Source organism: Manis javanica, chromosome 3, assembly GCF_040802235.1.
Source record: "Manis javanica isolate MJ-LG chromosome 3, MJ_LKY, whole genome shotgun sequence".
Lineage (NCBI taxonomy): Eukaryota > Metazoa > Chordata > Mammalia > Pholidota > Manidae > Manis > Manis javanica.
Genome location: NC_133158.1, coordinates 68570263 through 68595302, shown reverse-complemented (window position 1 = coordinate 68595302; position 25040 = coordinate 68570263). Strand labels below are relative to the sequence as shown.

The 25040-nt window shown below is 42.0% G+C and overlaps 1 protein-coding gene across 3 annotated transcripts in view; it reads left to right on the top strand.

Annotated features, from left to right (window-relative positions):
• The first annotated feature begins 12645 nt into the window (after window positions 1–12645).
• PLCXD2 (phosphatidylinositol specific phospholipase C X domain containing 2) overlaps window positions 12646–25040 on the top strand; it is a 43318-nt gene continuing 30923 nt past the window's right edge. For all 3 annotated transcript variants that reach the window (XM_017642337.3, XM_073231696.1, XM_073231695.1), the window contains exon 1: window positions 12646–13377. In XM_017642337.3, coding sequence (XP_017497826.3) covers window positions 13215–13377 — 163 coding nt within the window. In that variant the 5' untranslated portion in view covers window positions 12646–13214. The remainder of the gene's footprint in view (window positions 13378–25040) is intronic.

Sequence of the window (25040 nt, the reverse complement as noted above, 5' to 3'; positions counted from 1 at the left end):
CATAAAATATCTGACCAGGCTGAGCATTAGAGATCATATTACAAAAAGGAGTTGGAGGCTCTGTGAAATTGACTACCCAACGTGACATAATTAGAAGTGATAAAGCCAAAATGATGACCCAGATCTCTGATTTCCAGTCCAGAGTGTGATCAGTCTCCATTGCATCATGATATTTAGTTGCCTTGGTATCTCTTTTACTGTAGACAAGAGCAATTTTGTGTGCATTTAAGAAAATACTGGTTTTTTTTTTAATGCTGAGGTAATATGTTCTAAAATCACTGACAGAGCAGAAAAGTAGAAATGATTGACTTCTGGGGGTGGAACAGCCAAAGTGTAAAAAAAAAAAAATGACTAGGAAAAGAGAAAAGAGAGTAATCAAGATCAGAAGCTGGAAAGAAAGCTTGGAGAAAATGGCTAAGGCCAAAGGTAATGAAAATGGCGTTGTCTCAGAGGTTCTGAGCAGGGGAAGAGGTTCTCAAATACAGCCCCCTCTTGACACTCTGATTTAGAAGAGTGGCTTTGGCTTGAACCTGAAGTTTGAATCTGAGAAACACAAAAACTTTGTTCTCTGAGATCTTACATACATAGCCTGAGTTTTTGACAACAGCAGTCTCGGCCATGCCAACCAGCTAAAGCTTGAGTGTCCAGCAGATGTGGCCGAACTGGTAAGTGAAAGTTACCACCATGGAGAAAAAGACATTGACTGGCAGAAATGGGCTGACAGTCCAACAAACAACACATGGTGAGACACTTGGAACAGGTCATTTTATTCCCTGCTGCTTCAAAGGGGCTTTTTCCCTGGATTCTGTGATCACTAAGAGGGCTCCACCCTGCAGTCAGGAAGGCCTGACCAGATAGCAGCGGACTGTGGCCCTAGGAAAGGTCAGGGAACATTTTGAAATTACTCTCAAACCCTGTCAAGTGCTTATGTGATGTGTCTGTACAGTAGTTGGTGCAAATTAACGTAAGAATGAAAACAATAGAATCTAAATGTTTCTGCCCACCCAGCATCTTTGTATCCTTCTTACCTATGTTAAGTTCTTTACGTGGTGGGCTCTCTCAAATTCCTCGTGTTTGCTCAAAGGTGCTGTGAGATTGTGATTATAGGGACAGACACTGAGGCAAATAAAGGGGAAGAGTAATAAGCCAAAGATCACAACATAAAGAAGAGAACATGGATGGGGTCACATCCAGCCAACCTTGGTAAATGCCAGAAATGTGTGCACATTTGCCCTGATTTGTGGCAAGCTCCCTATTTGCTGTCCAAAGAAGTCACCACCAAGGAAAACTGACTGCAGTATTGAGGCCATTCAGCTATCACTGGAAAATACTCAGAAGTGCTGGGGAGGCAGGGTGCAGGGGATGGACCAGGTTACATATATTGGGATGAGAAGTTTGATGGTGCGTCTGATTACCTGAGAGCCGTGTACAAGAGCTAACCTCTCCATTCTGCGCTTTCTGTCTTCAAGACATAAATAACCTGTTAATGCTGAATGGCAGGAGGAATGGGGATTTGAAGATCCCATCTATGGTAGAACCATTTTTGCACCGCTAGTCTAGGAACAGCACAATTCCACTTACAGGTGATTGTGTTGCTCTGGGCTTCTCTTACACACACAGCCATTGCACTGACTCAAGGAGACATGCTTTGATGCCTAATAGTTCTGAATCTGACACAATTATAAATAGGGATTGATTTTCCTTTCTTTGACTAATTGATAGAAAAGTATGACAAGCGCTGCTCCTGGGAACGTCTCTCAGTTTGTAGATTTCACACTAAGAAACTGATAGAAAAAAATAAATCTTAAGAACCACTCCATGCCTACCGTTAGTATAGAGTTTAATGGCAGAGACAGATATTTAAACAGATAAATACAGCACAGTGTGATACATAGGAAAATTAAAGTATGGACAAAGAAGAGAAAATAATTTAAAAATAGGGTATCATCTCAAGGACAAACGTGAGAAATATTTTTAAAAAGCATCAGAGAGTAGGCTCTCAATAGAGGTGAGGACACTGCAGTGGAGACCCTGATATCAGAGACATCATGTGGGACTTGAAACCACTAAGGATCATACCAAGAATGCAAGGAGGGCTGAATAATAGAAAAATCTCTTAATACAATTCACCATGTAAGTAGGAGGAAAAGCATACAGTTAATCTCCACAGATGCTTTAAAATCTTTTGGCAAGATTCAACACTCATTCATAATAAAAATAAAGAGGATATTTACTTAAATATATTTATTTATGTATGTATGTATTAAATATATATATACACACATATTTATACACACAGAATATGTGTATGCATATCTATGTATACCTATATCTATATATCTATATATGTACACACATTCACTATTACTATAGTATATAGATATAATTAGTTATATATATGTACATATACTAAGGTATAATACATGTGCTATAATATATACTATACTATAGTTATAGTATATTTGTAGTATGTACTGTATTACTACAACTATATATATATATATATGTACATATATATCCCAATTCAGTGAAAGGAAAAATGGATACATTTGCATGAAATGGGCATTAAAAAAGTCAAAAGGCAAATGATAAACTAAGTGAAAATATTCACAACATATAGCACAGAAGAAAGATGATAAGGAACTTACAAACTGATAAAGAACTTCCAAATATGGAGTGCAAAAACCCTGAAAAATCCTGTGAAAAAACGGGCCAAAGATATGAACCAATGATTCACAAAAAATTGTAAATATAACTCTTGAACACTTGAAAAGATTTCAAATTTATTCATATTAAAATAAATACAAATGAAAACTTCACTGAGACGTCATTTCTCCCCTGTTCACCTGTAAAGAATTACAGAAGTTTGACAATATGCTCAGTTGTCAAGGCTGTGGGATAACAGACACTCTCATATGTTGCTGAAGGGAATGACACATGATACAACCACTATGGAGAGGAATTTGGCAATACTCAACAAAACTACATATGAACATATCTTTGGCTTAACAATTTCTCCTCAGGAATTTACCCTGAAGCTCTGTTTCTAATAATGTCAGGCTGTATATGAATAAGATTATAATTGGCAGCATTATTTGTAATTGCCAAGTACTGAAAGCTATCTAAATGTCCAAACATAGGAGACTGGTTGCATAAACTAAAGTAAATATACAAAATAGGGAACTATATAAACAAGAAAGAAGAAAATCTCTGACTGATCCAGTAGATATTATTTAGGGAAAAAAACAAATTTCAAATGGTATATAATATATCATTTTTGTGTGAAAAAGAAGGACAAATAAGAAAACATTTATATAATATGGTGTCCATCTGTCCTTCATTGGTAAAATAAATTTTGATCATATGTGTGGCAGGGGGTGGGTGTTGTACTGTAAGTATATAGACATGCCTATCTTTCCAGATCTACCTTTTGAAAAGACCAGGAAGCAAAGATATTCCAGTAGCAATGAGCACACCTGGCAATCAGATCTTGGTCACTAATATAATTTCCTGCTGAAAAGGATCAGAATTTTTCAGAAAAGTGTCTGGTTAAGGGCAAGTAGATGTAAGTGAGATTGGATCTTGTATGTCAGAAAATGATACAACCAAAAATCCTGGGGGTATATCAGAAGGATGCAGGGGTCAGTTGGGAGGGACTCCTACTGGCTAAATCTAGGATAATTTGTACACATCTAAGTTCACTAATGAATTAGAAACCATTGGAAAAAAGTAGGACTTCATGGGTCCTTGCTAGTAGTGGATGATAGATACATAGATGGGGGAGGAAGGCAAGAGAAAAAAAGAAAAAGAAGAAATAAAGGAGAGAAAATGGGACTCTTACCCACAGTATATGCCAAAAGCTGACTGGTAAATATGGAAGGGCTGGAGTGGGAAAGTTAACCTTTCATGACTGGCACAGTAAAGATTGGATCGGGCTAGACTCATCAACAAATACAAAATCAAGGAAGAAGTTTTGATGACAATCAGGATATTTGCATGGCCTCTAAGGGTCTCCTACAATGTGATACCATGAGGACACAATATCACTAAGCAGTATTAAGGCAGAGAATGAATAAACTGAATCCAATCATGAAATAACACAAAATAAATACAAAATAAGATGTCTAAAAGACAAAGGCTCTAAAAGTATTCCAAATTAAAGAAAACTAAAAAGGACATGACAATTAATTGCAATAGCTAACTAGACTGGATCCTTTACTGGCAGGGAAAAAAAGCTATAAAGGAAATCTGACAAATCAAATCTGACATTTGTCATATCAGCTGACAAAACTGGAATGTGGGCAGAAAGCTAGGTAACAGTATTGATAACTCTACTGTGGTTATATAAGAGAGTATTGTTATTCTTAGTAAATCTGCACTGGAGTATTTAGGTGTAATGGTCCCAATGTGTATAACTTACCTTCAAATGGGTATGCATACATGTATATGTGATCCACAACATAAACATAGAGAAAAGCAGATGATAAAAATGTTAACAATAGATAAATCTAGGTAAAGAGAAGGTGTGGGGTTTTGTTTACTGTTTTATTTTTGTAAAATTTTTTAAAGTTTGAAATTATTTCCAAATAGAAAAAATTTTTCAAGTGCTAAGACCCTAATAAATAATGCTTAATTTGACTCAAAACCAGCCTATTGTTCCAAACATTGCTGCTCTTAGACAGTATGATCAGATGTAAAGATCTGTTCATTTGAAGGAGTTTTCTTTCAGTATTCTCTGGGTGTTACTTAATCTGAAAGTTCAGAAGAAAATAAATGAGAATTCATTCTGCAAGTTACTGTTTTTGTTTCATTTGGGGTCTTATTCTGCCTTAGGTACTGGCTGGGATCCACCAGAACTTCAATAAGCTTTCCTTTCTTAAGGAAATGAATAGGGCCCTTTGATTTTTCCAGAACTCCAGGGCAAACTTCTCTCACCATGAAACTATTTCATATCAAAGGAAACTAAGCTGCGTCTCTCCACACTCCACCCAAGATATTTCAGTTCCTCCTCAAACCCCTTGGGCAGTGTTTTTTTCTTGACACCCTAGTAGAAACTATGGAAACAGTTCCCAGCTCACTGCAGTCCCTAAGAGGACATCCCACACACCATGCAGTAGTGGATGCAGGCCTCCCCAGGCATCAGTGGGGGGCAAAAGACTCAGCAATCACTTCCTCTTTTCCTCCTAGAGAACCTAGCCCATCCACCAAATTTTTGGTAAACAGCTTGACCAAAATGTATTTGCTCAACAAATGCTTAATTTGAAGATAGTCTCTTTTACTGAGACCAAATTTCTTAGTTTTTCTGCTACTTTCAAATCAAAATTTTCAGGTAAGGAAATAGATGCCATGAATTCAAGTCCTCTATTGGACTCAAATTTCCTCAGAAGCATGAGGTTGCTTTGCACATTTCAGCACCCCCAGAGTGGGTGCTAGGCCTGGAACAAGTATGCACTCAGTTACGTATTGCGTGAGTGAGTGATAAGAGACAGACAGCTATGGTATGGGTGACAGTGATTGGGACAGCTGTTTCTCCAATGGGAAATTAAGTGTCTCATAAGTGTAGGCTACTGGCAAATTTATGGGCTTCTTTAATAACCCTCTCTTGTTTGGGGTCAGAGTGTCTGTTCCAGGATTATCATGACATCTTTCCAGGTGAGGTCATAATCTAAACTGATGTGCTGGAATTGATCAATATAGTTATCTGGATTGGTAGTATAGCTGCTAAAATCAGCTCTAAGCTGTTTTAATTCAGTTAGTGAAAAAGGTTTCTGGACTATCACTGTGCCAAATTCTCCACCTGCCTTTTCTACTGATGGGAGAACTTTAGCAGGTGCCTTTGGGAGTGGATTTGAGTGTCCAGGACGCTGTTCGTGATGGCCCTGTGGGGTTGGCTGTGACACTTTGCCCTTGGGTTGTCCTGGGTACTGGGGTGGAGGTAAAGCAGGCAGTGGAGGAGAGGGAAGGCTGGGAGGACTTTTTAACTTATAAGTCTGGCAGAGATCCTCTCAGCTTTTAAGATAGAAGAAAGCCTGAACATATGGGATCTCTGCCTGTGTACCCAGCTTTTTGCAGGAAAGGTCAAACTGCATGAGGGTATTAGGGTTAAGATTTCCATTAAGTGGCCACTGCTCCTAGTCCCCTAGTTGATATTGGGGCCAGGCTGTGTTGCAAAAGAATATTAGCCTTTTCTTTTTAAGTGTCTCTGTATCTATCTGGGACCAATGAGAAAGGATACAGTGTGGTAGCCAGAATGGAATCCTAGTTGCCCATATAGAAAGAAACGAATGGGTTAGAGAGCCTAGTGTCACAGGATCTATCCCAGAGGTCTCAGTTTCCCAAGATCTGGAAATCTATTCCTGTTTCAGACGTCTCCGGCAAACAGGGTGGAGGACTGAAGGACTAATCTTGTGGAATGGGTTAGGGAGCCCAGCATCCCAGGATCTATCCCAGAGGTCCTGGCACAGTCAGCTGCCCAGGCCCATGCCACCTCAGACATCTCCAAGTGAGATATGGAGGACTAATCTTGTGGCTTCCTAGTAAAGGGTTAAAGGAGGCTTACCGTGATCTGAGGTGATCCCAAGAGCTGGAGACAGTGGAAATCAAGGCTGGCAGATGGTCTTTGTGGGAGCCAGAGGGTGGCTCAACCAAACAGAAACTGAAAAGGAGATAGTGCCAGGCAGCAAAAAAAAACTATTTAGGAGATGGTCAGGGGTTGGACTTGGGTGGGATTTACTGTGTGCCTGGTTGTGCAGATGTTGTCTTATGGGTGGCAGGGAGCCTAATGCTTCTGGCCCTGATCTGCGACCATCTTATCCTGTCACAGGAGTCTTCTAGCAGCGGCCTGCCCTAGTTGCATTTTAGTGTGGCCGACCTGTGACCACTTTTGGCCAGAATTGCTGCCCAACAGAAAATGAAAGTAAGAGTGACTTACCACTGCTTTATCCGAGTCAGAGCACCAAAATATGTTAGGAAGGAAAGAACTCGGCTCAGTGTCGCAGGGAAGTCAGATATAGTGAGACAAGAAACCAAGTCTAGAAAGCAAAGTAAGTTTTAATACACTCTGCATAGAGTAACAGAGAGGGCCTGCCTAAGATAAGACAGCTCATTCTAAGGCTTCTTTTATGTGGTTTTGGCAGGCAGAGAGATCCTTGATTGACAGCTGTCAGTTCTCTAGGCTTGTTCTGATTGGTGAAATGGGGACAGGGGCTGTGCTGTGCCTGTGCTTCTGATGTTTCTTATCTAGGGAGATCTTGGACATTTCCTGAGTCACTTTTGGACCCTGTGGCTTTATCTGATTAACTCTCTAAATCATTTCTGGCTTTCTGGCTCTATTTGATCAACTCCCTGAGTCATCTTTGGGGGACTCTCTCTCCTTTACATCCCATTCGTTTCTGTCTTTCTGCCTTACAGTTCCAATAATCCAAGTTCCAGCAAAAGGAGTCTAAGATTTGAATTTACCTTGTGTAAAGGTAAAAGTTACCTACAGCTGGAGGAGAAAATAAACAGAATGTGGTTGGAGAGACTATAAAGCTTCCATCCAATGCTTCTATCCCTACTATCACATTACTGCCTTATTGTTACTAAACTTGGCTTGGATGTTTCCAGTCATAGGGACTCATTTCTTCCCCCACTTCATTATATTGCCTAACTCTGACTTCTAGAAAATTCTTTACACTTTATGCTGAAGCAGAAAGATGTGTGAGATAAACTTTACACTCTCTTTTACATATTCTACTAAAAGGAAGTGGAACCGGTGGGCACCAATAGATAGATTTTTAAGACTATGACTTCCTCCATGACCAGTTTCTGCAGTTTAGGAAAGGTGGATCAAGACACATAACTGCAGAGACTTAATTAAGAAGATTGGAATCCTTTGAAACAAACCATCAAATGACCAAGAAACATACTAAGGGCTTTTGACTATCCCCTAATATTCAGAGAGAGAGAGTATGATTCATTATTTTTATTTACATTGAAATGCATTTATTTACTTTGTTTAAAAAAAGAATTATTTTTGTTAGTTCAAGTTGTTTTCTCAAAGTTACAATTTTAATAATAAAGTTGGGAGAGATTGATAATCTGCTCTCAATTACCCTGACATTTACTCCATAGATGATGTGTATCATCCTGCTATTTCCAACTGATGTAGCAATGCAAAATGCAAAATCAGGTCATTAAAAAAGAATGCATTCCTTTTTAAGATTAAATTTGCTTAATCAATAGCAAATATACAGAGACCATTCTAATTGTGACTGAAGATCAAGTGATCACTAATACACACCCTAGTCCACACAAGTTCTCCTAACTGCTAATGTCAGTCTTATAATGTTGTATTTCCAGAAAACTTGGGGTGGGGTAAGTAGGAAGAGCAATTGGTCTTCCTGTCAGTTCAGCCAAAATCAACTATTTCTGCCAGATTATTCTTCTCTAATTGCATGAATTTATACACAACATGGATAAGAATCCTCCCTTTGCATTCTACCTGTTCTAACTTCTTTTAAAAAAAGAAATTGTTTGATCTTAATCTAAATCTAAGTCTAAATCTTAATCTAAATAAAGCTCTTGAGATTTTGAAATGCCTCTGGGAGCTCATTTAAAAGGCTGCCCCAGGGATCTAATTCTGTCAGGTTTGAGTGTGACGCAGGAATCTCTTTCTGCCTGTGCCCCTGGGGTGCTCCTCCTGGTGCTGGTGAGGTTTGCATCCTTTTGGGATAATTGAAATGGAAATTTATTGTGTTTGTGAAGTGTGCCTTTAGTACCAGAAGGTGGCTCCAAAACATATTAAATCAGGCACTTTGTAGCTAACTAGCTGGAAAAGAAAGGCTCTGAGGCCTTCATTTCTCTCAGTTACCTTTTATGGAGGTAATGGTGGGGTAGGAATGAAGAGTGGAAGACTACAGGAAAGTGGTGTGGTAGAAGGTGAAATGGATATTAAACTGATTTTGCAATCGTCACTTATTATAAGCTCCTCTCAAAAGCATTATGGTAACACTGTTATTAAAGGAAATTTTGCTTAAAGGATACCAGAAAAACCTGATGTCTGATAAATATGAAGGGCACAGAGGCTCTCAAGATCTCCCTGGCCACCAAACTTTTAAACCTGGGAGAAACTATCTAACATGGGCTACAGCTGCCATTCACTCTCATCTCATTACAGAATCACAGCCATAGGCCATAAGGGTGGGGAGGCACCACACAGCATGAGTTCATATTTAAGCTGCTGCTCTCTCACCTCACTTCTCAAGGACACTCACCTGGGCATAATTAGGGACTGGGTCACAAAAACATGGTCTCTGACTCTAGCCCTAATCAACAAATACCTGGATCCCTTTTTCCTGATTCTGCCTTCTATGTCAGGAATGTCTGAGTGTATCATGTGTTCACAGGACGGTATGCATGGTTACTTCCCTTCCCTTGGAGGTTCCTGAATGTCTAAGCTGCTGCAGTGATGTCACTGTCCTGCAGGAAATTGCTGCTGCTGTCTTCATATCCCCAGCACCACCCATGTTGGGGACATTTCTTTTTTCTGTTCTGATGCTTGTCACATAGTGTTTTGGCCTAAATTGGGGAAAGGAGGTTGGGAACGATTGGGATAAACTCTGCTGATCTGAGGCATGAAACAAATCGGCCTTATATTCTCCTCCACCTTTCATTTTCCTGGCTCCTCATTACAGTCCTTCACCCTTCCCACATCCTCCAGCCAGGTAAAAAAGTCTTGACTGAGACATCACTTTGGAATTCAAAGCACCTACCACCTCACTTACCTCTAGGCAATGTCCCTTGACCCAACATGTGCCTGGGTCTGATTCTCTTTGAGGTCTGATCTATTCCCACCTAGTATAGAGACCTGGAAGGGAGGCAGCACAAATCTCAGATGTGGGGGCTTGAGACATTCCCAGCCACAGAATCATTGAGTCAATATATTTATTCTGAGGCTCTTAGGGTGTCTTCAATCAAAGAAAACCCAAGCCAGCTTTCCTTGCCAACCAGACATGCCCAAATGGCAAGCTGCTTAGGTGCTTGCTCTGGGACCCTCACTATTCATTTATGACATGATCCCAAAGAAAAGGAATCATCCTGGAAACTTCCAAAATAAAGCCTCCAAGAGTGGGCAAAGCTTGCAGTCACCTCTTCAGGAACTCATTACGGTCCTTGATCAAGTAATGGAGAAAAAAATTCCAGAAAAGGAAACAAAATTTGTAGATGCATTCTTAGAAGCAGGTTTTGTTGTATGTTACAAAAATGAATGAAAAATTTAATTAGAATTTCAAGTGATGCAAAATAATTTCAGAGGTAGTCAGGCTGTCTACTTGGGCCCTGGAATTATAGGCCATTGGAGTTGAGAAGTGGGGATGGGGAAGCAAGGACCACAGTTAGGAAAGGGTATGCATTTAGTCTGTGTGCAGGAGCTTCCACATGCTCCTTCACTTTTCTGTTGCTTAAATAATTGATTTCAAAAATTTACCTGAGAGACTGTGTTTCCCCAACCATTCTTTGTTATTCCAGTTATATTCCTAAAATACAATGTGAATTGTTTTACTCCCCTTCTCAAAAACCTTCAATATCCCTTTTTCTTTATAGGGGGAAAAGGCCCAACTCTTTAATACACTTTGGTCATAAACAGTCTTTACCACGTTTACAATAATAGTAGGTAACATGTAATGGGAAGACACCAGCACAACTATAAGGAGGCTTGGAGTCACGGCTCTGCTGCTAGCCAGCTATGAGATCCTGGGGAGAGTTTCGTAGCCTGCTATATGCCCAGTACTGTACTAGGTGCTGTGTTTTCATTTGCAAGATTTCTTCCAAGACTGATTCAAGGTTATATAGACCGTGTGTCACCTTCTTTTGAGCTGTTTTTTTTCTTCAGCAAATCACATAGTTGTGATAGAAAAAGCTACCAGTTTTATAAAGATACAAAACATCTTCTGCAGAGACTTCTCTTGTTTTCTGGTTCTCACACAGTGATATCCCTAAGTCTAAAGTATAATGCTTTTTAATATGCCACTCATTCCACTAAATGCTGAAATAAAGGGCAAAAATGACATTGAAATCAACATTGTACAATAGAGCTTAAAGAACACATTTTACCTGCCTTAGGCAGCTTCCATAAAGTTTTGTGTTTGGGAATTTTATAAACCATCTGTCACCTCAAAGGAAGCCCAAAGAGGTGACATTTCAAAAGTAAATCTTGGGATTTCCTTCACAGAGTGCTTTTTCTAGGGGAAAAACAATTTCACTGACTCAAACAGCTAGTTAATATACTCCCAATCCTGAGGTACACTTGAAAAAAGAGCACTATGGTGAAGTGCACTTTAGACATCAGAAGATGCATGATAGTGTATACTTTCTTCTTATTAACCAAGGGATACTCCTCTAGAAGGGAAAAAAAACACTTTTAGTAATATAATGCACTTCAAAAGGCTGAAAAGCAGGCTTAAATGAATGTTAAGAATAGCCTGGAAGAGGACATTTTAATAAGATGTCAAAAAGTGGCCACATGCAGCAAGAGGAACACTTACTGAAAGGTGGCTGGTATGGGTCAGCGCTGCTCTGGAGCTACCTTGGAGAGGAGGTGGAACATTGGGTGATTAAATGTCAGCTGACCTACTGCGCTCTGTACATCAGTCACTCTTCGCAAAGGCTGCTGTTTCTTTTCGATAAGCCTCGCCTGAGTCACTGATGAGTTGCCTGGCCTGAAGCCCTCCAGGGCCCCACCATCAAGGCAGGGTGTTTTTATTTGCTCATTTACCAGGATGTTCCTGTGATTATCTATATCCCAAGTTCTCATATCGTTAGAGACCTTACAGTTTACCATCACGGAAAGGTATCATTGTAGGCGTAGAGAACATTGCAGAAAGCAGGGGAACGGGCGCGTGTGCACACAAACGTCGGAACTTAAAGGTCTCATTCACAAATGGAATTTCCAAATAGTGTGAGCTCGTGAACTGCTCCATGAATGCCCTTGGCCTTCCGTTCCCTCTTTGATGAGAGGATTGTGCCAGCAAGCCTCCCTGCCTGATGGGGGTACTGAGAAGTGCAAAGGGGACAAAAAATTAGAAGAAGGTTCCAAACAACACGGCGATACAAATGTAAAGTATCATTATTTCCCCCTCCGTAAAAGGGGAATAAGCGGTATGTAGGTGAATTTTAAGTATGTAATGTTTGAAACACAAACCACCCTTGATGACAAATATGAGATATTGCACCTTTCTAGGCCTCTTTACCCCTCGTATTTTTGCTGCCTCTGTAGTTTACTGAAAATGCAATACTTTGTGTGTAACTGTCATTACGTGCGTGTGTGTGTGCGAGCGCGGGCATGTGTTGATGTGGAAAGAAGGAAGGAAAGAAACGCTTGTGGTTGTGTCTAAGGTCTGAGTGCTGGCTGCATGCAAGCCAGAAGAAAGAAGACCTGGCTAAAGGGCACTGGTCCAAGTCGGCAAATTTGCCTGCCTGCAGTGCCTGCAGCGCCTGCAGCTGCGGGGTCCGCGGGCTGTACGGCCGGAGTAACAGAGGGCGGAGCCGGGGGCCGCCGCGGGTGGGAGCGGCTCCGAGGGGGCAGCCGGCCAATCGGAGCGCGCCCTGCCGGCGCCCAATCACGGACCGCCTCTCCCGGCAAATCTGCCCGGCAGTGCGGGGCGGGGCTGCAGAGAGTCCGAGCGCCGCCGGTTACACTTGTGAGCGCCTTCAGGAAGCCACAGGGCAGGGGGAGTTCGTGCAGAGAAGCCGGGAGGGGGAGAGCGGCCGACCCAGCCACTGTGCCAGCCCAGTGACATACATAGAAGCCTAAATCAGGCTGATGATGGTGCGTCCCGGCGCTCGCGCGTGTACAGGCACACCGGCTTGTCTGTGTGCGGTGTGGGCACCTGTCGTGTGAGTGGCTCCGGGCGTGGCTGCTCGTCGGACGTTTCAGTTTCTGTAAGATTTCTCTCTAGGGCCTACCTTCCCCGGCTCCAGAGGGGAAAGTAAGAAGTTTAAGACAGCCGGGTCTGAGCAGATTAAGGGGGTGGAACAACGGCAGGGCCGGAGAGGTTGGGAACCGCGGGTGCTGCGGGGTAGGGAACCACCTATTTGCCCGTCTCCTAGGCAGAGAAGCTTTTTGGCAAGACTGGAGTGACAGGGGTGGCCCTGAAATGTCTAGAGAGCCCGGGTAATGATGATCACTGAGTGAGTGGCACTGGGCTGAGCCAGGGCGGTTTGACTGACAGAGAGGCATGTTAGCAGTTAGGAAGGTAAGGAGGAAACTCAGGATGGGGACCATCTGCTCCCCCAACCCAAGCGGGACAAAGACATCATCGGAGGTCTGCAATGCCGACTGGATGGCCTCGCTCCCCCCTCACCTCCACAACGTCCCCCTTTCCAATCTGGCAATCCCAGGTATTCTTCTATTCCTACTTGTTCCCACTGTGTTTGTTTCTGCCATTTTAGTGTCATTAATGGGCTGGGTTGCTCTTCTATTGTGCTGGGAAAATAATTGTCAGTGACCTTAACTAAACCTTTTTATTTCCGACCCAAAACTCCACACTGAAGCAGCTGCTTGTAAACAGATTTAACTACACTGCATCATTGGCAAAAGGGTCTCAGGAGAACAGAAGCACCATTTTTTGTTTGTTTGTGGGGTTTTTTGATTTGTTTTTACTTGATAGCCTCATTCTAATAACATTGCATTCTTAATGTTGGGACCAGGATATGTGAGCTGTGCATTTACTTGAATCACCTAAAAGAAAAAAGGAGAGATCAAGGGTAATGAGCAGTCATTAATAATTTTAGGTCTGGATCAAATTAAAAGTGAAAAGTATTTCCTCTCTCATTTATCTGCCTTGCCTAGTGAAGAAAGAATCAAAAAAATATATTAGCATGAGAGAATAGCTCAGAATCAGGACAGAGTCTAAAGACAGATTATTTGATTGTTGAAAAAGCCAGAAATAGAGAATGCAAGCACTCGTCATAGGTCACAGGCAGTCATTAGGTGTGATGAGGTGTGGTATTTGAAGCCTTGTCTATATATACACAGGTGTCTGCCTGACTGATCTAGAACGCAAGCCTTGAAAAGCGCTTCTGATCCAGCCACTATCTCCTGGGGGGGTTTATACCTTGACATCATTCTCATTAAATCTGTTAAAGATGTCCTCCTCCTTCCACTTCAAAACTGGTTGAAGTGTGATTTCTAGGGAAGGACATTTGGACTCCAGTGATCCTGGCCTAATGTACTGGCAAAGTCCTAGGTGCTGGTACTTGGAAAGCACCCTCGGAGCAGGGGATGGACTGCTGCCAGGCCCTTGTCTCACCTGGAGACATGGCAATTGATATTCACTCTTAGACAGCCGGACAAACTCCCAAGCATCCCTGGGAGCAGTCTGCCTTTTTGGTGGCTAAAAAAGATGAGCTCATGCAACTCCAGATCTTTGCTTTCGATGCATGAGGAAGCACAGTGCTGACTACACATGCAGCCTTTTCCTTACCACCTCTTCTCTGGTGGCTTGTCCAGGTTCATTGTCCCCGTGGGCTCTTGTTGCTTTGGAGCAAGGAGACGGATGCCGAATCTCTTTATAGTTACCGTCACTTGTGTTTTCTCAGCCATTGACTACAGCTCTTTGGGACAGATGGTCAGGCCTCAGAACAGGTCTTTTCCATGCTTAATTGATGCCTGTGGAGTCATCACCACGGTGATGTACAGGCCGCCTTCAGCATTAGTCATTCGCCTTCAGGATTCCCAGCGGACTTGTTTAGTCAGGTGGTTCGCAGGGAGCCTGTGTTGGCACCCAGCATGGCATCTTAGGCAGGCCTTGAAGGCTCTGTCACTCAGGTATACCTGGACTTCCTCCTTCCTGGACAGCTCCAGTCAGAGCAGCAGCCCGGCCCACCACTGGGCTCTAGACTCTGCCTCCATGACTCCAGAAAGGAGCTGGAAATTTGGTCCACAGTCTCTGGGGATCTCACAGTCACAAGAATTGTCAGAGGGAGCAAACAGCCAGGGCCTGCTGCTGTAACTGGAAATTCTATGGTTAGCCACCGTGGGACACAGGAATGTGTTCACCCTGCTTTGTGAGATAATGGTTCTTCTAAGCAAAAACAAAAGCAGTGACTTCTCAAAATATGCTGAGTTCACTAATATGAATGCCCTTTTCCCTGCAACAGAAGGACATGAGTTCTGTGTATGCATGTGTGTATATATATGTGTGTGTGTATGTATATACAAGACAAGAAAATCACATATTAAGTGCTAGCCATTCATGGACCCTCCCTGACCCAGCCCTGCCACACTAGTTCTCTTTCTCCTGCCTCAAGTTTAATTTTCCCCAGCTAAAGGCTAGCAGTCAAGTTCTGTCATGGCTTGCTGAGAAATTCTGGGTTTCAGAAGGCATTCAGGAAGTAGAGGCCACCATCTTCTTCCCTCTACCTACCTCCCTCTTCCCTTCATCCTCACCTGCATCATAACAGCTGTTATTTACTGAGCACCACCCTGCAGCACCCACCAGCGTACATTTGCCTTGAATCCTTATGCCTCCTAGACCAGTATTAACATCCACATTTTGGAAATAAGAAAATTATTATCCAGAGAGCTTAAGTAATTTTCTGAAGATCGCACAGATAGTAAATAGCAGAACTAATACTGAAGCCCATATGTAGCTGGCTCCAAAACTCATGCACTGTCTCTGTGCCTCTAAGGGGTGCTTGGGAAGCACAGAGCAGTGGTGTGTATGTGTGTGCACATGCACGTGTATGTTGGGGTGGATAGTAGTCTCCACCTGGAAACCAGTTTTCACAGACCATCTTCTGCAGCAGATGAAATACTTTTTAAAAATAGGTGGTCCTTATATGAGTGATTATATATCACTATGAAGAGATAGATGATAGATTGACACCACATATATGTGTACATATTACATAGCTGAGTAATTTCATACATATTTCCCTGTTTACAATTACAATTTTACATATATCCCTGTTTAGAGTTGGAACCCAGTAGGTTTAAAGTTCAAGCTTAGTACTTAGACCTATTTTGTGCCTGTCTACCTGGATGTGTGCTCACATGTGCCAATCTAGGGTATCTGTAAGATTAGGTCAGATCTGTCAGGATGGGAGTGGATCACCAGTGATGTGGGAAAGGGTAGGACAAGGCAGGGGTTCTGGCAACAATAACAGACCTGGGGCAGAGTAACCTATGTCAGTTTGTGTGCATCTGCTACACTGCCTAAGTCATGATGGGAGAGAACATGTGTGAACATGCACCTTTCGGCAAAGCCCTGATTTATTGTTTTACTTCCACAACTGTTAAGAACACCTGTTTAATGACCAGTGTCACCCAAACATAGTGAAATATCTTGGAGAAGAACCTCAGAGCAATTCTCATTGCCAGCTGTACAGCATGATTGGAGGCCCTAAGGGTAAAGGACCTGGAAATTGCAGAAGTCAGATTTTTTAATTAAAACTTTAAACTCTACAAATATTTTTAGATGTTGGTGAAAGCATGATATTTTTTTATGGACCAATGGACTGACAGGAAATTTTTTTTCTGTAATGTGTACAGCTTTTCAATGAATTCTTTTCCTCTGTACATTTGAGTGCTGTTTCTTTCTTTTTTTAACCATGCTTTTCTCCTTATTTCTATTAAAGGTAAACTATTTAGCCTATTGGAAAGAGCCTGGAACTTAAGGGTTTTGAAATTTAATACTGTTGATCTGGATGTGTGATACTGAAGAAACATCTGAATTTCTTGAGACCTAGTTTCCTCATTTGTAATTATGATATTGGGGTAAATGAAATACAGAGTCCTTTCCAAATTAAAAATCTTTGGTTAATTTGAGGATTTTGGTTTTTTGTGTGTTGTTGCAGTTTTGTGCCTGTTCTTTTTCCCAGTGTAGAAAGAGATTGGAAGGGTGATGGGTCATTTTAGATCTAAAGGCCATTTCTTTTATGTCTCTCGAAAATAAGAAATTATTTTTGGCATGTGCAAACATGGAGTCAAAATTGCCAGAAGAAGCAGGATTCCCTCACTTTAGCATCTTTAAAGGGACTATAGATCAGTTGGTCTAAATGAATAAACCCTGAGTACATCTTAAGAAACCTCCATGCGCAGGCCTGTGGAAGACCTGAGGTGAATCAGACATCAACCCTGCTGTCAAAGGAGTTTACATTCTATGACAAAGACATATATATATATATATAAAATTGGGGTAACAGATATAATGCAAGTGTTACGGAAGCACACAAAGTGGAAAAATTAATTCCAGCTTTTAAGATTAGGAACTGCTTTGTTGAAATAATAGCATTTGATCTGGGATTTGAAGGATGGTCAAAATTTCGAGGGATGGCTTGGGTGTCAGGATTGGGAAGGGGAATTCTAGATTAAATAAACCAGTTCAGAGAAGGGATGGGAGTGTATTTGGGAAATGGCTGGAGGATTCCTTCTCCTGCCCCTCAAGTAATGCTTTGTTAATATCTCTTACATAGCATTTCTCAACAGATTGTTATTTTTAGGTACCTGTCTTCCACATTGTGTATGAACAACTTGCACACAGAGACTATGACTCGGTTCCTTTTGTAATCCTATATCCCTAGTGTAGGGTAGTGGCTCCGTCATTGTGACAGTTGAATGACTAGTGTAATGCATGGAACCGGAGAGTAAGAAGACTGGAAATGTGGCTTGCAGCTACCATTATGTTGGCTGTGAATAGATTAGTTAGGTTCACCTAGTGTAAATAGCCATGTGAAGCAATCTGAACATTTTCCAATCTGTTGCTTGTTATTTCTGCATAATATTCCTAGAGCTCTAGATAAGGGTCTTCACTGAGCTCCATTAGAAATGAAAATTCTGAGGCAGAGTAAAATGGTCAGAGTCAGAAGCAGAACTCTGGTGCAGCCTCTGTCCTAGGAACAATTCTTTGGCCCTGCCTCCTTTCTGCTTTCCTTCTTCCACGTGAAATGTGAGCTTCTCATATTTCCTGTCTGGCTGCAGCCTCAGCCGGCTCTCATTTCTTGTTCCCCTGTTCACCTTCCTCCACTGGCCTAGCCTGTCCCCTGGCCTCTCCATCTCCAGTGTCAAGCCTTGCTCAGACAGTCCTCCCTGCTCTCCAGTTCCCAGATGGTTCTCTTCTCATCTTGCACATGAGCATTCCCTTCTCTTCTTTTTTTTTTTTTTACCTTTCTGGAATCTGCCCTTTTCCTATGCAGTTCCGCCTTTGACCACTTGGTGGTTATCACAGCTCTCCTCCTGTGGTCCCACCCACTCCGTGGGCAGGACAGAAGGATCTCTGCTCAAATCCTGCTTCTGGAAGTTGGATTGGGTCTGAGGCATCTGAAAGAGATGTGGGGACCCAAAAGAGTATAAAATACCTTAGGTTGGTTCCCCTTTAAGGATAGGATGAGCCATGAGTCGGCCCTAGAAGAAACCCATTCTCCTACAGGATTCCAGGCTGTGGAGAACAAAGACCCAAGAAGGACCTCTGTGGAAAACCAAGGACCCGAGGGCATCCGCCAGGACCAGGACTGGCCCAGTCAAGAACAAAAGTCACATGAGACCAGAATGGTCTCTTAAGTGGGAACAGGTTATTGTTGCTATTGTTCATTTTTCCCGTTTGGTCATGGTGAGGAATAAAAAGAGGCCCCTGTAAAAAGAGAACACTTTGGTGTTCCCATCAGTGAGTTTCTCTTCTAAGAAGGCTCATCGCTCCCTAAATTTTCCCACGCCGCCAGTTACACAAAATCAAAAGGGATTCAGAAATCCAGCGTGTCCGTAAGAGGCAGAATCATGGACTGGTTTAGACTATTATTGCTGGAGCCACAGTGTCTGGATTTGCCTCCCATGACTCTGTGCCCTTGGGAAAGTTCCTTAACCTCTCTGTGCTTCCGTGTCCTCTGTGTAAAACAGAGAAAATGGTGGTGCTGCCTTATTTGTTAAGTGTGAGAATTAAGTTATTTAATTCACATAGCACACTTAGAATAGTTTATGTCACAAAATAATGTGTATTTTTATAAAAATTAATCACCGTACTCATTTACTGAAAGCCTGTGCCTGGTTGGACAACAAAAAAGAGGTGTGAGATGCAGTCCTTACTCTCAGGTAATTTACAGTCACTTAATGAGCTAGCTTCAGTTAAGCCATGGGGCTCAGTCTTCTCTGCTGATCAGATCAGGGTACCTTGAATGGTCATCCCCTCGAGGGGACTTAGACTTAAGGGACGGGTACATGGAGGGTTGCCCAGGAAGTGACTCACCAAGGGAGTCTTAAATGCCTTAGAAGGGCAGCTGATGAAGAGATCCAGAAGGTCCTCTAGCTGTTCCCTCTGTCCGCCCATCCCAAGTTTAGCTATCAAGGCTTGTCATCTCCAGCCACCCAAAGCCCTTGGGAAAACCTCAGCTCCCCATGACAGGACCAGATTGCTAACGTTGCTTCGGCTCTCCTTATTTCCCCCTCACTTGCCCTCCTAACCCAGTCGTTTTGTTCTCTGCTCAGGAGTGGGGATATTACAATGATTTTCCTTCGAACAAATTTTATACATATTTTAGACCTTCTTCCCCAACCATCGAATAGCTTCATGATCCCTCCAAACATACACCTCACCTTCCCCGGATCCCCACCCTCCCCACACACATCACCCGTCACCCAACACACACACACTGAGCTACGACTTTGGCCTCACCACTGAGAGAGCCCAAACCCTAATGCCTGTCATTATTTGCCCTTTATAAAGATCTGCAAAACATGTCCGCTGACATTTCACACCCTAGGAGCCTGCTGCCTTCACCTGCATGCTGCTGTTTCAGACGCGCTCCCAAAGCCAAGGATGTAGTTTCTAACATGTGACCTGACCTCCACTCCAGGGTACAGGCTGGCCCCACATCTCTCCTCAGCCTCTAAGAGCTAGTAAGTACAGGCGCACTAGAGGCAATGGTGGTGAAACGCTTTAGCATCCTATAACTTTGCCTTCGGAAAAGCCCAAACCACTTGGCAAATGCTGACTAACCCTAATTAGAATTTCAAACCAGGACTGCAGAGGAAGGATTATTTATAGACATTGTAATCGGTGGGTGTGTTTGTGTGTGTGAAAGAATTTGAACACACATCAAGAACCAAATTTAGGTGGAAGGGAACTGTGACTAAATGTGTTTGAGTATTTACACGTGACTGAGCAGGAATCCTCAGCTTTCCCAAATCTGTAGGAATCTGGATCATACTGCTGAGTGCCCATGAGGATCAAACAGTACTGGGGGGATTACATTAGTAGGTCTCTATTAGCTGCACAGTAAACTGGGCTTGGCAACAGAGGCCTGCGGTGCCCTAAGGGGAAGGTGTTTGTGTTAGCCGTGAAACATCAGCAGTCTTTCTTGTATTCACTGTCTACTAAGCAGCTGAAATTTTCTAAGAAAATAATAGGTTTTTAAATTTTTTCCAAAGGTTATAGACCTATTGGCTATAAGGTATGATTTCTTCTCAGAGAATAGTCTGTCAGTTATTTTTCTCTGCAGACCTGACAATATCAAAATAAAAGAAAGAAATAGGAAGCACTTGTACCCTGCAATGCAAATGTCTGAAAGTACAGCATCAGTCTGCAGAAATAGTGGAACTGAAAAATTCCTAGACTCTGTCAGACCAGGATGAGTATTTTATGAGTATGTTTATGAGTATGATTTGCAGGCTTATATACTGAAAGATATAGTCTTAAAGTACAATTGAAACCAGATGAAAAAAAATGCCATACGGATAAAGGTGAAAGCGCATCCCACCCTCATCCCTGGGCTGTAGCTCAGGTTATTATCCTGGCGGGAGAGTTCTGTGAGCACATTGGGGCAGTTGAACTAAAAAAAAGTAGTATTGCTGCTTCTTTATTCCCCTTGCTTCTTTTGGTTCTCACTGCCCGTGTTTTTAAAAATGTATTTATTTAAAGGAAATTATCTATTGAAAGGATATCTATTGAGTGCCCTTTTGTGCCAGATACTGTCTTAAATCAGGTGAATGGGATTCTCATCCCTGCTCTTCATGAAGTTATGATCTTCTAAGAGAGGGGAGCCAAAATTCAAACAGAAGAAAGAAAAGGAACATAGAGTACTGTAACACTCAAAAAACCAATTCCCAGTTCCGTACCTGGTACGAGGAGGAAAGCTTGGTAGACTGGGCTTCCGAGAAGGGATGACTCTTGGTCAGAGGACGTTGGGGCCGATTTGGTGATTGTCTAGAGCGATGAAATTCCCATGGTGTCCCGCAGAGCCCTCGTGGGGCCTCGGGTCCCCTCAGAGCTTCTCAAGGCTCATGTGGGGACTGTTGGGACAGACCTTTAACCAGAGAAGCTCTGGTTGTATTTGTTTTTCTATAAATACTTCATCTGACAACATTCCAGGTCTAAAAAGCACCCTGAAAACCTCCGATTTACCCCAGTCTTCATCGAACCAGTTGCAGGTAGACCAGGACCGACTCTCTGACTCCCAGGCAAATGTCTGTCCTCAGACGGTGGGGTGCCTCCTGCCTTCTCAACACTTAAAAAATAAGCTGGCAACATTCTCTACTTCTAAGTGTTCTGCCTTTAAACAGGTGCTTTGTTGCATTGTGAATAATTACAAATTCAATAGGCACCTGATTAAAAATTAAATTGGCCGCATGGCCCTTTCATATTTTGCTGGCAGTTTGGTGGTTATTATTAACACTCTCACATGCCCCATGGAAATATCAAGTCTGAGAAGTGAAGTTTACCCCTTTGGATTGGAGAGTTTGAAAGATGTTATTCTTTGGTTTAGGAAACTGCTAAATGGCCCCCTGATCTTGAACTTTGGACTCATGTTGGCTGGATTTTGTGTATTCTAAAGATGCCTCAGCCTCATGCTCTTATTAGTATGGAGTCAAGTTCTTTACAAATGCTGCATTTTTCCCAAGGACCTAATTCAGGTGTGTGAAATGGGAGACCCCCCAAGGAGATGTTATTAAAAGGTAATTTACGTAGGCATAAGTTGCAGGAAATGTACTCTCTGAGACCTTCCCTTTTAAATTTTTCGATGCACTCTTTTATTATAGTTGCTCCTTTCTGGTTTATTTTTTCCTCTGCGTTTTCTGACACATTCCTCTTCACTGACCCAGATAACTCAAGGTAGAAGAACAAATGGAAATAAATGGAGTTGGGGGTATACAAGTGCTGGGGATGAAGAGGTGCAGAGAGTGAATGCTGCCGATTATAAGAAGATGGATGGACCAGGAGAAGTTTGGGAAAGGATCAGGAGACCCGGGCTTACCTGCCTGAGGTGACTCTCTATGCATCTGTTCATTCAAGTGCTATGCTTGTGTGTATTCTATATACATTTGTTCAGTACCAACCATATGCCAGATACTTATGAACTGTAAAGATGGGGGCAAGAATTAGACATGGTCCCACCCTCAAAACCTCACAGTCAGATGTAAGGGACAGATACAGAAATAATTATCACACAGTGACCCAAGTTCATTAAGAGTGAACAAAATGCCATGGGAACACAGAGAGACAAGCACATTCAGCTAAGCTCACAGACACATGATTTTTAGCTGGGTCATATGCAAGTAATTAAAGTGGAACAAGAGTCAGTTTTTGTTATTTTAAGCAAATTTTTTGCTATATTAATACTCATAAGGCCCACTTTTCATACATATATTTGCAAATGGGTATGTACCTTAGCTCAGGCAACAGAAATATTTTAACATGCAAAATTATAATCTGTTCATCAAATTTATTGCAAATTTATTCATAGAGATTAAATACCTGAGTTATAATACAAGATGTTTTCTACAAAAGCTGCCCTAAATATTTTCATCTTTTAAAAAGGTTCATTTTGCCTGTTCTTAATGTTTTTTATTGTATCTCTACATTTAATTTTTATACACAGGGGCAAGTATAGAGAAGTAGTTCAGAGTTTGGGTTCTGTTTAACCATACCTAGGATCAAATCATACTTGCTACTTACATGACCTTGAATACAAAGTTTAACCTTTTTGTCCCTTAGTTTTCTCAACTGTAAAATGGAGATAATTGTAGTACCAACTTCACAAGTGCAAGGTTAGAGAAAGATAACCCACAAGACCACCCTCACTCTGACATGAATTATCAGTTTGAGGGTCCTCAAGATCACCCTTAGGTTTGATAATTTGCTAGAAGGACTCACACAACTCACTGAAAGCATTACACTCACTATTACTGTTTATTACGGCTAAACGCTACAGATGAAAATCACCATGTGAAGAAGTCAAAGTCTAGGAAATTTCCAAATATGAAGCTTCCAGCTGCCCTCATCCCTGGAGTTGTGGACAGTTGTGGACAGTGCCACTTTCCTGGTATGGATGTGTGACAGTACACATGAAGTACTGCTAACCAGGGAAGTTCATCTGAGCCTGGGTGTCCAGAGTCTTTATTGTGGTTCCACACGGCTGACCTCAGTATCCAGCCCCTTCCAGGTCAGGTCTACATTCATGTGACTCAAAGCCACCATCATAAATCTCCTCCTTAGACTTTTTTGTTGTGGCCCCAAAGCCTCAGGTAAGCAAAAATACTATTATTGAGCAGGATATTGCAAGGGTATAACAGATTACTTCCCAGGTCCAAGAACAAAGACCAGAATTCTCTTAGACAACGTTAAATTATTTTCTAAGCAACCTATTTGTTTAACAATGAAATAAAATAATACATATAATGTGCTTAAAATATTGCCTAGCACAAAGCAAGCATAAATTTTGGTTATCTAGTTATGATTATTATCAACCTTTCTTGATTAATTAACATGTGCCTTGCATCATGCTAGATATTATTAGGAAACCTTTAACAAGCTGTAGTTTATAATCTTGTAGGAGAGATACTTTGCTTAAAATGAAGCCAATAAAAGCAGAATGCAGTGAGAGCCACGGCAAAGAAACAAGCAAACTGCAGGGACCTGGGAAAGGGAGGGGCTACTTCCAGATGCGGGTTGAGGAACAGCTGCACTGGGAGCCAGACTGAAGGATGGGCAGGACGTGGGCAAGAAGGGCGTTCCAGACAGAAGACCCAAGTGAATAGAATTAGAGGTGGGAAGGCAAGGGCACCTTCAGTGAGTGGAGAAGGACTGCCATAGCTCTCTGTACAAGTGACAGGAGGAAGAAATGGGAAAGGACACGGAAGACAGACTTAAGCCAGATTGAGAGGTTTTCAGTGTGGTGCTGCGCACATAGGCTCCAGGGAGGCAGTGGTAACTGAGGATCCAAAGAAAACCCTGAAAAAAACTATGCTCTTTCTTCCAGTCTTTGAACATTCTCTTACCTCTAGCATAACATCCTCCCACCATCCCCCACTTCACTTGACCAATTACAATTTATCCCTCAAGAAACAGCTCAGGTCTTCATGCGCACCTGCATCATGGGACACATTCTGTGCCACTGGAATTGTTCACCTGCCTTTCTGCTCTATACAACAGTGTTGTTCACCTCCGTATACTCAGCTTCTGATTCAGAATAGGGACCTATGGGAAAAAAGGGAGGGAGTGAAAGAGAAATGGAACCTCAAAGTATATACAAAGAACTTAAGCATAAAGGGCAGGTGTTTCTAGTTAATTTAAAGAAAAACTAGGACACACAGAAAGTAATAGTGCCTGGGGTAAGAAACAAACTTATAACTTGCAAAGTCTTCTCAAGGTGTCCCAAGGCTTTAAAATAAAAAGAAAATAAGAATAGGCAGAGGAAGAACTTACATAACACTTAAAAAGCATTTACTAGGTGACTGGTATGCTCTACTTTACTTACGTCTATCCAGTTAATCTGCGCAACCCAGTGACAAATACTATTATCTCCATTTTGCTGATGAAGAAATTGAGTCACAGAGAAGTGAAACAAATTGCAACAGACATCCTGGTAACAATACTAGAACTGTAAACTCTAGGTCTTGCCAAATTCATTTAATTACATTTGACTAAAGGACATTTATAGAGTTGGAGATTGACCGAATGTTGGGCTGTAACTTCAAATCCTTCTGTAGGTTGTAAAAAAGAGTAGTTTTCATTTCATCCGAGGCATTTGTTTCCTTGCCAGAACTCTAATGCCTGAGCACCCATGAGGATGGT